The sequence below is a fragment of the Ammospiza nelsoni genome, chromosome 22 (genome assembly GCF_027579445.1).
Source record: "Ammospiza nelsoni isolate bAmmNel1 chromosome 22, bAmmNel1.pri, whole genome shotgun sequence".
Taxonomy (NCBI): domain Eukaryota; kingdom Metazoa; phylum Chordata; class Aves; order Passeriformes; family Passerellidae; genus Ammospiza; species Ammospiza nelsoni.
The window spans coordinates 6,410,414-6,424,830 of NC_080654.1; the positions used below are offsets into that span (position 1 = coordinate 6,410,414).

At 58.8% G+C, this 14,417-nt stretch overlaps 1 protein-coding gene across 3 annotated transcripts in view; it reads left to right on the forward strand.

The window, feature by feature from the left end:
• Nucleotides 1-13,799, forward strand: part of PAX7 (paired box 7) — a 140,705-nt gene extending 126,906 nt beyond the window's left edge. For all 3 annotated transcript variants that reach the window (XM_059487470.1, XM_059487469.1, XM_059487472.1), the window contains 2 exons: nucleotides 8,053-8,299; nucleotides 13,684-13,799. In XM_059487470.1, the coding sequence (XP_059343453.1) occupies nucleotides 8,053-8,299; nucleotides 13,684-13,799 (363 nt within the window). The remainder of the gene's footprint in view (nucleotides 1-8,052; nucleotides 8,300-13,683) is intronic.
• Nucleotides 13,800-14,417: the final 618 nt, after the last annotated feature.

Sequence of the window (14,417 nt, forward strand, 5' to 3'; positions counted from 1 at the left end):
TCACAGTGCCAGGAGCCCTTCTGGGGTGTCCCTGGGTGTGTCCCCAGTGTGTCCCTGGATGTGTCCCCACAGTATCTGGGAGCTGACAGGGATCACCTGGGGATCCTGGGGAGTTTCAGGGACAGGGCAGGAGTTGTGGTCACTCTGGGGATGCTTTAGGGCAGGAACCATGGTCACTGCAGGATAACCCACAGGGCAGGAGCTGTGGTCACCCCAGGATATCCCACAGGGCAGGAGCCATGATCAGTCTGGAGATGTTTTAGGGCAAGAGCCGTGGTCACTCCAGGGTATCCCACAGGGCAGGAGCTGTGGTCACCCCAGGGATGTTTTAGGGCAGGATCTGTGATCACTCTGGAGATGTCCCACAGGAAATGAGCTGTGGTCACTCTGGGGACATTGTAGGGCAGGAGCTGTGGTCACTCTGGAGCTGTTTCAGGGCAGGAACCATGGTCACTCCAGGGCTGTTTTAGGGCAGGATCTGTGGTCACTCTGGGGTTGTCCCACAGGGCAGGATCTGTGGTCACTCTGGGGTTGTCCCACAGGGCAGGATCTGTGGTCACTCTGGGGTTGTCCCACAGGGCAGGAGCTGTGGTCACTCCAGGATATTCCATAGGGAAGGAGCTGTGGTCACCCTGGGATATCCCACAGGGAGGGAGCTGTGGCCACTCCAGGGCTGTTGTAGGGCAGGAGCTGTGGTCACTCTGGGGATGCTTTAGGGCATGAACCATGGTCACTCCAGGATGTCCCACAGGGCAGGAGCTGTGGTCACTCTGGGGCTATTTAGGGCAGGAACCATGGTCACTCTGGTGATGTTTCAGGGCAGGAGCTGTGGTCACTCCAGGGATATTTTGGGGCAGGAGCTGTGGTCACTCCAGGATGTCCCACAGAGAAGGCACCGTGGTCACTCCAGGGCTGTCCCATGGCTCTCAGCAGCCACCATGGAGCCACCCCAGCTCTGCCGTGGCCAGGCTGGCACCGGCCCCCGCTGCTGCCCTGCCCTTGTCCCTGCGTTATCTGTCCCCATCACTTGGGTCCCCTGCGGCCCCCTGCGCCCCAAAAGCAGCTCCTGATTGCCCAGCTGGAAGGTCCTCCCTGCGCTCCCCTCCCCAGAGCCGCTCCTTTATCATAAAGGGTGCACATTTCCCCCGCCGCAGCTTCCGCGGCCACAGGCCCCGAGGGCCAGCTCAGAAATGGAGGGAATTAATTACATTTTTTTAACTCCCCTCCTTTTATAGCAGGGGAGAGAGCGATGAAACGTCCCGGGGGGAGCTGCTGAGGAGGGTGGGGAGGGAGGCAGCAGCAGCAGGAGGTGAGGGGGGAGCTGCTGCTTTCATCCAGGAGGGTCTTTGTGCATCAACCCCACACCCCAGGAGCTCTCCCCGCTCATCCCTACCCCAAGAAAGGCAGGGATGAAGCCTGAGGCAAGAGTCAGCCCTAAATGCGAGCCCAAGGATGGATTTGGGCCAGGGAAGGGAGAGGATGAGGATGAGGATGGCAGGGAGGGAAAGAGACACTGTCAGTCCCACTGATGGACAGCGAGCAGATCCCCCTGCAGATAAAGCCCGGCAGATGTGGAGCGGGCATTGATTTTTAGTCAGGGATGATAATGCACCAAGAAGTCATAAATTAGCAGGCAGCAAGGTCAGAGAGGGAAGGGAGAAGGACTTTGCATTCTTGAGGAGGGGACGCAGAGTTCAAAAGCGGCCTGGAAAATGAGTTTCTGCAGCTGGAAGGAGAAGGCCGGGGACGTGGGCCTGGGAGGGCTCTGCAGGGTTTGCTGTGCTGGGTGGAAGGAGGGAATGGGAACCTCTCAATATCCCAATCCCCTTCATGTCCTGGGGTGGGGAAAGGCAGATCTGCCCTTGGCTGAACCTGTGCAGAGCTCAGGGAGCCCCAAATCCCCTTCAGCCTGTTTGGGAAGGGGATTCTCGCCTCTAGATCCCCCTCAGCCTGGCTGGGAAGGGAATTCTCAGCTCCAAATCCCCCCTCAGCCCATCTGGGAAGAGGAATCCCAGTCCCAAATCCCCCTCAGCCTGTGTGGGAAGGGAATTCTCAGCCCCAAATCCCTCTCAGCCTGTCCTGGAAGAAACCTCTCCACCCCGAATCCCTCTCAGCCTGTCTGGGAAGGAGATTCTCCACCCCAGATCCCTCTTAGCCCATCCAGAAAGAGGAATCCCAGCCCCAAACATCCCTCAGCCTGTGCAGGAAGGGAATTCCAGCCCCAAATCCCCCTCAGCCTGTCCAAGGGACTTCCCATGGTCGGTGTTCTTGGAGAGGAACCGGAGAGTTTTGGGGCTCAGCTGAGCTGTCAGGGTCCCCTCAGCCACCCCAAATCCAGGGGAGCATCCAGCTGGGATGAATCCCCCATCCCAGAGGCATCCATTCCCCACCCCGGCAGGGATGGGAGGGAATCCTGGTGTCCTGGTGGATTCCCAGGGAGAAATCAGCCCCTGAGCTGTCCTTCAGCAGGGCAGTGTCCCTGCAGGGATCCCGCAGGGAGAGCGGGATTTGGAATTCTGCAGGGATGGAAGCGAATCCCAGTGTCCTGGTGGATTCCCAGAGGGAAATTCATCCCCCTGAGCTGTCCCTTGACAGGGCAGTGTCCCTGCAGGGATCCCTGAGGGGGAGCAGGAACTGGGAGCTCTGCAGGGCTAGGAGGGGATCCCGGTGTCCAGATGTTCCCCTGTGGAATTCTAGAGGGAAATTCAACCCTTCCTGTCCCCTTCGGGCTGGGCTGAGCTGTCCCTCGATGGGGCAGTGTCCCTGCAGGTGTTCCAGAAGGAGAACAGAAACTGGGAATTCAGCAGGACCGGGAGGAGATCCCAGCGTCCTGGTGGATTCCCAGAGGGAAATTCAGCCCTTCCTGTCCTCCTTTGGGCCAGGCTGAGCTGTCCCTCAGCAGGGCAGTGTCCCTGCAGGGGACAGGAATTGGGATCCTGCAGGGAGAGCAGGAATTGGAATTCTGCGGGGCTGGGAAGGAATCCCAGTGTCCTGGTGGATTCCCAGATGGAAATTTGTCCCCCTGAGCTGTCCCTTGGCAGGACAGTATCCCTGCAGGGATCCCAGAGAGGGAGCAGGAATTGAAACTCTGCAGGGTTGGGAGCAAATCCCGATGTCCTGATGGATTCCCAGAGGGAAATTCAGCCCTTCCTGTCCCCTTTGGGCCAGGCTGGGCTGTCCCTGGCAGGGCAGTGCTCCTGCAGGGATCTCACAGGGACAATAGAAACTGGAATAGGGCTGGGAGTGAATCCTGGTGTTCTGATGGATTCCCAGAGGGAAATTTGTCCCCCTGAGCTGTCCCTCGTCAGGGCAGTGTCCCTGCAGGGGTTCTGGAAGGGGAACAGGAATTAGGAATTCAGCAAGGATGGGGGCGAATCCCAGCATCCTGATGGATTCCCAGAGGGAAATTCGTCCCCCTGATCTGTCCCTCGATGGGGCAGTGTCCCTGCAGGTGTTCCAGAAGGGGAACAGGAACTGGGAATTCAGCAGGAGGAGATCCCAGCGTCCTGGTGGATTCCCAGAGGGAAATTCGGCCCCTGAGCTGTCCCTTGGTGGGGCAGTGTCCCTGCAGGGAGAACAGGAATTGGAACAGCACTGGGAGTGAATCCCGGTGTCCTGATGGATTCCCAGAAGGGAAATTCGCCCTCCTGAGCTGTCCCTCGTTGGGACAACGTCCCTGCAGGGATCCCAAGGGGGAGCAGGGACCTGGATCTCCAGGGCCGGGGCTGCTGGAGCCAAGGCTGGTCTGGAGAGGCCTCAGGGGCAGAGCTGAGCTCAGGCCCCGCTCCCGATTCCCACCAGTTGATGCCAATTCCTTTTTTTCGCGGGATTCACGGAAGCATCTGCCCCGCTGCCTGAATCTGGAGTGTGAATCTGGGTTTCATTTGCCAGCCTTGCTTTACATCCCCCTTTCTTTCCTAAGAGGAAGTGTTAATGTGGCTCTCCCCGCCTTGGGGAGCCTCGGGTTCTTTTCTGGGGGTAATCAGGAGCAGCTGGGGCCGGGAGGGAGGGGAGCAGAGCAGCACAAACCCCGCAGCTCCCCGAGTGATGCCTGAAATCCTCCCTGCACCTGCGGGGCTGGGCGGGCTCAGAGCCCCATCCAGGCAGCACTGCCGGGCCTGGACAGCTCAGAGAGGGCAGGGAGAGAGGGCAGAGCTTCCAGAAATAACTCACAGCCCCAAAGTCTGTGTTTTCTGCATGTTTGTTGTTTTAAACGGCGGGTTCTGCTCGTGAATTCACTCCAGCCGTGTTTGTGTGAGGGTCCTGGGTGTCCCTCAGGACACAGCCCCAGCTCCTCCAGCCCAGAGGGGATTGGGGCTGAACCCAGGTTGTGGGCTTTAGGGGGAGCCCGCAATTAACTCTGAGGCTGCCCTCCCGTGATTTCCCCACTCTGCAGAGCCTCAGGGGGGTCCGTGTGGCACCCCCAGAACTGCTCAGCACCCCAGTCCTGGATTAACCCACCCTCCTGAGTGTTAAATGCATTTTCCTCTCTTCGTATTGAATCCTTGGGCTGGGAGCCCCACGGGGACTGAACATTTAGGGGTTTTTAGGGCTGAACCTTCCCATGGGAGCACCTCGGGGTTTAATCCCTGCCAGGAGGCTCTGGAGAGCCGATCCAGGCTCTGCTGAGCTCGGTGTGGGGGCAGCTGAGCCGGGTTTAACTCTGGGAGAGCAGCAGAGAGGTCTGAGCTTGGGGCAGGATGGAAAGCCTGGAGGAGGAGGAGGGGTCGGCGAGGCAGGGAATGGGGGCAATGAGTCAGGGAATGGGGGGAAATGAGCCAGGGATGGGGGGAATGAGGCAGAGATGGGGAGGAAAGAGCCAGGGATGGGGGGGGGAAGGAGACTGGGATGGAGGGAATGAGCCAAGATTTGGGGGGGGAACGAAACTGGGATGAGGGGAACAAAACTGGGATGGGGGGGATGAGGTCGGGATGGGGGGAAATGAGCAATGGATGGGGGATAACGATCCTTGGATGGGGGGGGAACGAGACTGGGATGGGGGTGAAGGAGCGGACTCGGGGAAACAAGCCAGGGATGGGGGACAAAGAGTCCGGGATGGGGGGAAAGAGCCAGGGATGTGGGAATGAGACAAGTCTTGGGGGGAACAAACCGGAGATGGGGGGGAAAGAGTCCAGAATGGGGGGAAGGAGCCAGGGATGGGGGGAATGAGACTGGGATGGGAGGCAATGAGCAGTGGAGGGGGGGATTGAGATTGGGATGGGGGAGAACGAGCCAGGGACGGAGGGCAATGAGCCAGGGATGGGGGGAAAGAGCTCGGGATAGGGGGAACGAGCCAGGGATGGGGAGAATGAACCAGAGATGGGGGGGAAACGAACCTGAGATGGGGGGAAATGAGCCCTGGATGGGGGGAACGAGCCCAGATGGGGGGGAATGAGCAATGGATGGGGGAAAACGAGACTGGGATGGGGGGGAAGGAGCCCGGATGGGGGGAAATGAGCAATGGGTGGGGGAAAACGAGATCAGGATGGGGGGGAAGGAGCCCGGATGGGGGGAAGGAGCCAGGGATGGGGAGAACGAGCCCAGGATGAGGGTCAGTGAGCCATGGAAGGGGGAAAATGAACCAGGGATGGGGGAATGAGTCAGGGATGGGGAGAACGTGGATGGGGGGGAACGAGCCCGGGATGGGGGGAATGAGACTGGGATGGGAGGCAATGAGCAGTGGAGGGGGGGATCGAGATTGGGATGGGGGAGAATGAGCCTGGAATAGGGGGAACGCGCCAGAGAGAGGGGGCAAAGAGTTCGGGATGGGGGAGAACGAGCCAGGGATGGAGGGCAATGACCCAGGGATGGGGGGAATGAACCAGAGATGGAGGAGAACAAGCCCGGGATGGGGGAGGAGGAGCCACGGAAGGGGGAAAATGAACCAGGGATGGGGGCAACGAGCCAGAGATAGGGGGAACAAGACTGGAATGGGGGGGAACGAGCCAGGGATGGGGGGGAAGGAGCCAGAGATAGGGGGGAAAGAGCTCGGGATGGGGGGAAGGAGGCAGGGATGGGGGCAACGAGACAGGAATGGGAGAAAAAGAGCCGGACTGGGGGGAACGAGCCCGGGATGGAGGGGAATGAGCCAGGGGTGGGAGAGAACGACCCAGAGATGGGCGTGAAAGAGCCCGGGATGGGGGAGAACGAGCCAGGGATGGGAGGAAAGTAGTGAGGGATGGGGGGAACGAGCCCTTCCCTCTCTCAAACCTCACTGCCGTGCCCCAGCCCCACAGCCAGCCCAGCCCCGCGCTCGGGGTCAGATGGATTTTCCAGCGTTTTACCCAACCCCCTCCACCCCCCGCTGCCCAGTTCCCCTCCCGGACAAATTCTCCTGGCGGAGCGGAGCCGGGAGCGGATTTTCCATGCAGGCAAAGCGCCTTTGCAGCGCTGCCGAGCCCTTCCGGGGGGAGGAGGAGATGCTTTAGAAAGCAGAGGCCAGCTCGTGGCTGGGCATTCACCCCGCTGGGGCACGGTGGAGGGGCCGGGAAGGTGTCGGGGTGAGCAGGAAGGGAAACCTCGGCCCCATAAACCCCCCCCCCCAAAGTGTCCTTGCCGAGAATGCAGCCCCGGCACAAAAGCTCACCAGGCCGCTGCTGGCGGATAAAGGGCTCATTTTACCACTTGCCAGGCTCCAAATATTTCCAATTTGCCACTTTAATTGATGTCAATAAGGTTATGCTAAATTCGGAGATTTGGAGCCGCTCGGCATCTGAGCGCCGGGCGGGCCCCCCCGAGGTGACCGTCCCCTGTCCCCGCTCCCCCCGACACGACCGAGGGGATTCAGGAACCCCCGGCCCTTCCCCGGCCAGCCCTTAACTCGGAATTACCCCGGGGAAATTGCGCTGATCCCTGGCGGGAGCGGGGTCCCCGTGTGAAGGGCAGAGCATCACCCCCAGCTCAGCCCCGGGAACAAATCTGGCATTTTTCCTAAAAAAAAAAAAAAAAAAAAAAAAAAAGGAGAAAAAAAAAAAAAAAACACCAACAAAAACCCAATTAGTTCATCTGGTTCGGGTCTCAAAGCAGGAAGATTTTTTGTGTGCAAATTCAATTACATTTTCCACTGAAAGGAGCCGGACCAGGACCTGTTACCCTTTAACTTTTGGGGCCAAAGAGACCTCGGACGTTTCAGCCCCTGGAGCTGCATCAAAGGCAGCGAGGCTTTGACCTGCTCTGCTCGGGGACTTTCGCAAACCTGACTTCCCAACAACGGGAAGATTTTTTTCCTCACCGTCCCTTTGGGAAAATCGGGACTTTTCTCCTGGTTTTCCATGACCCCTCTGCTCATCCCTGGCAGGGGCAGCAAAATATCCCCAAAAACCCGAGTGGGCTGAGCGGAATTGTGGCATTCTCCCTGTTCAGGGCTCCAAGGGGAGCCCCGGCGGGGTTTGGGGGAGCAGAGCTCGGCTCTCCCGTGTGGGTGCTGTCCTTCCCAAAGCAGCGTTTGTGGGGCCGCTTTTGGGGCCATTTTCGGGGTTGTTCTGGGGGCCTTTTGGGGCCTCTTTCGGGGGTGCTTTTAGGGCCGTTTCTGGGGGCCGTTTTGGGGCTGTTTCTGGGGCCGCTTTTGGGGCCGTTTTCGGAGCTGCTTTTGGGGGCCGTTTTGGGGCCGTTTTGGGGCCTTTTTGGGGCCGTTTTCAGGGCCGTTTTGGGGGCTGTTTTTCGGGGCCGTTTTTCGGGGCGCTTTTGGGGCCGTTTTCGGGGCTGGTTTTGGGGTCGGTTTTGGAGCCATTTTTGGGGCGGTTTCTGGGCCCGCTTTGGGGCCGTTTTTGGGACGTTTTTCGGGCTGCTTTTCGGGCCGTTTTCGGGGCCGTTTTTGGGGCCATTTTCGGGCCGGTTTTGGGAGTGCTTTTGGGGCCATTCGAGGTCATTTTTGGGGCCATTTTTGGGACCGTTTTCGGGGACGTTTTTGGGCGCCGTTTTGAGGCCGTTTTCGGGGCCATCTTGCGGCCGTCTTGGGGCTGTTTTCAGGACCGTTTTGGGGCCGTTTCGGGGCCGTTTTCGGGGCTGTTTCCCTCCCGGCCAGCCCCTGACGGTGCCCCGGTGTCTCTGCAGGTGATGAGCATCCTGAGCAACCCCAGCGGGGTCCCGCCTCAGCCCCAGGCCGATTTCTCCATCTCTCCCCTCCACGGCGGCCTGGACAGCACCAACTCCATCTCGGCCAGCTGCAGCCAGCGCAGCGACTCCATCAAGTCCGTGGAGAGCCTCCCGACCTCGCAGTCCTACTGTCCCCCCACCTACAGCAGCACCAGCTACAGCGTGGACCCCGTGGCCGGATACCAGTACGGCCAGTACGGGCAGAGTAAGTGCTGGGAGCGATTCCCCCTTCATGGGAAGGGCAGGAGATGGGGAGGGAGTGGGGGTTGGGTTTATGCACCCGAATTCTGCCTTTTTTTGGGTGGGAGACCCCTGGAAGTTTGTCCTGCTTGAAGTGAGATCCACTCATGGGTTGTGAATCAAAAGCCCCCAGGGGAATGTTTTGGGTGAAGTTTTCTGTCAGCAAAGGGCAGCTCCCAGCGCCTTCTCCTTCCCCAAAATCACCGTGAGTGGCTCACTCTGCTCAGCCGGGGGAAAGCTGGGCTTTGTAAAGCCGAGCTGAGCTGAGCTGAGCCTGCCCTGCCCTCCCCAGGCCGGGGCTGGGAGCTCTTCCTGCAGAACGCGTTTGTCACCAGGGCTGGGACTGTGGGACAGCTGGGATGGAACCCTGAGCTGCCCTTGGACAGGGACAGCGTGGCCCGGCTGGTGTCCCTGCTGGGTGACAGGGACAGCCTGGTCAGGGGGTGACAAGGACAGCCCAGTCAGCGGTGACAAGGTCAGCCTGACCAGTGGGGTGGTGTCCCTTTTGGGTGACAGGGACAGCCTGGCCAGGGGTGACAGGAACACCCCGGTCAGGAGATGCTGTTCTGGATGGGTGACAAGGACAGCCCAGCTAGGGGGTGTTGTCCCCACTGGGTGACAGGAACAGCCTGGCTGGAGGTGACAGGGACACTCCAGTCATGGGGCGCTGCTCTGGCTGGACGACGTGGACAGCCTCGCCAGTGGGAGATGTCCCTGTTGGGTGACAGGGACAGCCTGGCTGGAGGGGACAGAGGCAGCCTGGTCAGGGGGTGGCAGAGACACCCCAGCCAGGTGAAAGGGACACCCTGGCGGGGTGACAGGGACAGCACAGCTGGGTGACAAGGACACCGTGGCAGGGTGACAGGCACAGCCCGGCAGGGTGACAGGGACTCTCCAGCCAGGTGACAGGCACAGTGTGGCAGGAGGTGACAGGCGCACCCCAGCCGGGTGACAGGCACAGCCCGGCAGGGTGGCAGGCACAGCCCGGCAGGGTGACAAGGACACCCCAGCCGGTGACAGGCACACTCCAGCCAGGTGACAGGCACACTCCAGCCAGGTGACAGGGACACCTCAGCCAGGTGACAGGGACACCTCAGCCGGGTGACAGGCACACCGTAGCCGGGTGACAGGCACACCCCAGCCGGGCGACAGGCACACCCCAGCAGGATGATAAGCACATCCCAGCCGGGTGACAGGCACACCCCAGCCGGGTGACAAGCACACCCCAGCCGGGTGACAGGCACACCCCGCTGCCGGGCTGTTGTCACTGTTGTCACCTGCCGCGCTGTCCCGGCCGCGGGGCTCTCGCAGCGCCGCTGACCCGCGAGGGTTAAAGGTGCATCCTCTTCCTGCGGGCTGCCCCAGCGTGTCCTCGCTGACCTTTCCTCCCTCGGCCGCGGCTCCGGCCCCGCTCTGTCACAGCCCTTTAATGTCCTTAACGCGCGGCCTCAATGAGAACCGGCTGTGGCGGCAGACGGGATCAATAGCGGCCCCCCCGCCCCTCCTCTTTTTGTTTGTCGGGAGTTTGATCTGTGACCCCCCGACCTTCCCCTCGCTTCTGGATGCGGGGCTGGACACACGTGCTATTGATAAAAATCTTAAACAAATTCCGATACCATGTATTTCCAATAAAGATTCCCTTGGGCGAGGCGTTAGTCACACCCATGTGTGTAAAAAAATAAAATAAGGAGGGCGAGCAGCGCTCGGCGGAGAGGGGGAAGGAGAAAGGAGGGTTTGTCTGGTTTTGCTGCAGGAATTTTTAGCTCGCACGGTTTGTGTCGTTTCCCGGGCCCCCCGTGCCCGTTTCTGTCACCCCGTTGGTGCCGAGCTCTCCGCAGTTCGCCTCGGTAATTAGCGCTGCCCTCACGTGCTGTTGACCTTGGAATAAGGAGATTTTTTCCTGCCTTTCCCGATGCCTGTTGTGCTTCGCAGATAATTCTGATTCCTCCTCCTATTTTTGGGTTCTTCACTTCCCTTCAAATTCTTTTTTAACGCCCGTCGGCGTGAGGTGACCCCGCGGGGTCATTTATTCACATCAGGTGCTCCTTCCTTCTCTGCTGCGGCGTAAAGGCATCACAAACTATTTTTAGGTGCTAAATTATATTAATTGCATAACACAAAGTATCATTTGGATTATATATATAATGTCATGGTGGAGATAATATTATGTAATTAATGGTATATAATTAATATAAATGCTATAATAGTATCTAAATAATGTTATATATAATATATATTGTATACTATCTATTATATTAAATTATTGTAGGATATAATATAAATATATTATTCTTATATTGCTATATATATTATATGAAATATGTAAATATATAGAAATACATAGAAAATATATAACTATATTATTATATATTTATATCACTATAGGATATAATATAAATATATTATTATATAGGATATAACATAATATAAATTATATCATTTATATAATTTAATTTATGTAAATGATATTATAGGAATGGGGGTTATGGGGTTGGAGCAGGCTCTGTGTGACAGGGGACAAACCCAGGATTTGGGAATCAGAGAATCCCTCTCCTCCCACTTTGCCTTATCCCCATTTTTACACGAACAAACCCAGCCTCACTTTCCCTCTCACTTAAACAAACAAAACAAACAAACAAACAAACACTTTCCCTAAATTTCTGGGTTTATTTTGGCTTCTGCCCCGTTAAACCAACAAACCCCACCCCTGATTTCTGACCTGGCATCCCCTGGTGCCTCTGGGTTCCTCCCACGGGCACAGCGAGGAATGTTTGGGGATTTTTGGGAGGATGGAATTGCCATGGAATTCCCAGCCTGGCAGGGGGTGGGAGCTGGGGGAGGTCGGGCTCGGCTCGCAGGGAACGGGACTGGACAAAAGCCTCAAACAGCACCGAGGGAGGCTCAGGTTGGATTTTGGGGGGAAATCCTGCATGGAAAGGGGCTCAGGGCTGCCAGGGGAGATGCCAGTCCTGGGATTGCCCCCAAAAATGGATCCAGTGGTCGGATACAGCGTTTGGGGACGGGCAGTGCTGGGCTAAGGTCTGGACTCTGTGATCTCAGGGGGTTTTTCCAGCCTCCCTGACCATTCCAGGATTTCGGGGGCTCCACCTGCTCGCCCCCTCCTTCCCCCAGGGCCACCCAGGGGACAGGGCCACACCTCACACCGGAGCGGTGAAACCCCTGAAATACCCGGGAAAATTCTGGATGAGAGCTGGGGGAGGGAGCCCGTGGAAGGCGGAGGGGGCACACCCAGCACTGTCGGGATCCCGGGATCGCTCCCGATGGGTTATCCCGGGATCGGCCCCGGTGGGTTGTCCTGGGATCCTTCCCGCTCCCGGTGGGTTATGCCGGGATTGCTCCCGCTCCCAGTGGGTTATCCCGGCTCCCGATCGCTCCCAGTGGGTTATCCTGGCTCCCGATCGCTCCCTGTGGGTTATCCCGGCTCCCAACCGCTCCCTGTGGGTTATCGCGGGATCGCTCCCGCTGGTTTATCCCGGGATAGCTCCCGATGGGTTGTCCCGGATCCCTCCCGCTCCCGGTGGGTTATCCCGGGTTGGGTCCCAGTGGGTTATCCCGGGTCTCTCCCGCTCCTGCAGGTCTATCCGGAGATTGCTTCCCGTGGGTTATCCCAGATCCCTCCCACTCCCTGTGGGTTATCCCGGGATCGCTCCCGGTGTGTTATCCCGGGTCTCTCCCGCTCCCACTGGGTTATCCCGGGTCTGTCCCGCTCCAGACCCGTTCCATCCCGCCCGGCGGGGAGCGGGGCCGGCGGATCCGCCGCTCCCAGCGGCCGGGGCCGCGTTAATGATGCCGGTGATGGAACGCGGGAGCGTGAAGAGAATTCTAATGGATCTGCCAAGTCTAATCAGGATTGGTGCGTGGAAGGGGCTCCTCTGGGGCCCGCCGCTGACAGGACGGTGATGGCTCGGATTTGTTTACTCATTGGCAGCGATCGGGCAGCTCCTGCCAGCTCCTGATTAATCTAATTGAGGCCATTAGAGGCGCGGGGGGGGGGGGGGAAAGCTGTGACTGAAGGCCGGCTAATGAGCGGTGTCACCGTCCTGTGCCAGCCCTGTCCCCTCACCCCGGGGTCCTGCCGTCCCCCCCGGGCTGGGGCTGCTCTCCCTTCCCGGATGGGAGCGAGGGAAGAGCTTTCGGTGGGATGGAGGGAGGCAGGCAGGGCTCGCAGCAGTGGGCGAGGCAGGTGCGAGCCCAGGGCTGGGCAGCCTCCAGCGAAACCTCTGGAATCACATCCAGCAGCATCACCCGGAGTGGCAGCCTGGAAGGTTCATCCCAAGCCCCCAGGCAGCTCCCTCAGAACTCCCCTTTCCCATGCGGAATTTCAGCTCCTTTCAGGTGTTCATGGGGAGAGTTGAGGGCCTCCCCTCGGCTGTGCTGGGCCCCACGGCAGCTCCTGGCAGCTCCAGCTTGGCTCTGAACCCTTCCTGAGAGAGCAGGAGGTCCCTGGTGTGTGTGACAGCCCCATCCCAGCTCTGAGCCCTTCTCAGGAAAGCAGGAGGTCTCTGCTCTTCGTGACAGCCCCATCCTGGGTCTGAGCCCTTCCCAATGAGAGCAGGAGGTCCCTGGTGTGTGTGATAGCCCCATCCTGGCTCTGAACCCCTTCCTGGGAGAGCAGGAGGTCCCTGCTCTGTGTGACAGTCCCAGCCCTGCTCTGAGTCCTTCCCAAGGAGAGCAGGAGGTCCCTGGTGTGTGCGGCAGCTCTGGGCTGTCCTTGCTGCCCTGCAGGACCTGTCCTCCTCCTGACAGCCCCATCCTGGCTCTGAACCCCTTCCCAGAAGATCTGAAGGTTCCTGGTGTGTGTGACAGCCCCATCCTGGGTCTGAGCCCTTTCCAGAAGATCAGGAGGTCCCTGGTGTGTGTGAATGCCCCATCCTGGGTCTGACCCCCTTCCCAGAATATCAGAATGTTCCTGGTGTGTGTGACAGCCCCATCCTGGCTCTGACCCCCTTCCAAGGAGAGCAGGAGGTCCCTGGTGTGTGTGACAGCTCTGGGCTGTCTCTGCTGCCCTGCAGGACCTGTTCTCCTCCTGTCACCCCCATCCTGGGTCTGACCCCCTTCCCAGGAGAGCAGGAGGTCCCTGGTGTGTGTGACAGCTCTGGGCTGTCTCTGCTGCCCTGCAGGACCTGTTCTCCTCCTGTCACCCCCATCCTGGGTCTGACCCCCTTCCCAGGAGAGCAGGAGGTCCCTGGTATGTGTGACAGTCCCATCCTAGTTCTGAGCCCTTCCCAGAAGATCAGGAGACCCCTGGTGCTGCCCTGCAGGGCTGAAACGCTGCTCAATGAGTACCCCCCGTGTCCTCACTGTCCTCACTGTCCCTTTCCCCCGCAGCCGCCGTGGATTACCTGGCCAAGAACGTCAGCCTGTCCACGCAGCGCCGCATGAAGCTGGGCGAGCACTCGGCCGTGCTGGGGCTGCTGCCGGTGGAGACGGGCCAGGCCTACTGAGAGCCCATGCCAGGGAGCCCTGGAGAGCCCAGGCCAGGCACCTCTGGGGACCCCAGGGACCCTCCCTGCCCCGTTCCACCCCAGCTGCCGAGGAGATGGGAAAGGGGGGAGCTCTCCCAGGATCCAGCTCCTCCAGAACATTCCAGAGGCAGGTCCAGCCTCTGGGCCTGGCTCCTCCTGCGGCCAGAGACCATGGGCTGGGTGCATTCATCAACCTCAATCCAGCCATCCCTCCAAAGCCCCTGGCCACGACATTCCCACACTCCAGGACTTGCCATTCCCTAGGTAGCTGGCATAGTCAAAGCCAAATTGAGCGCTTTGGGGGTTTTTTTTTCTTTGTAAAGGAAAAAGAAAAAGTTTCATTTTGTTTCCTTTCCTTTCTGTTGCTGTAAATTTGGTGAATGTTGTATAGGAAGGAACAACCCAGCTGAGCATTAAGGGTGATGTAAATCGGGACCACGGAAGACCTATGGACCAAAAAATGAGGACTTGTTTAAAAAACAAACAAACAAACAAACAAACTGCAAAGACAAATGAAAGCAGAAAAACATTTATTCAATGGACAGCAAATTTCCCCAGCCCAGCCTACCCTCCCTTCTCACCGGTGGCTCCCCAGAT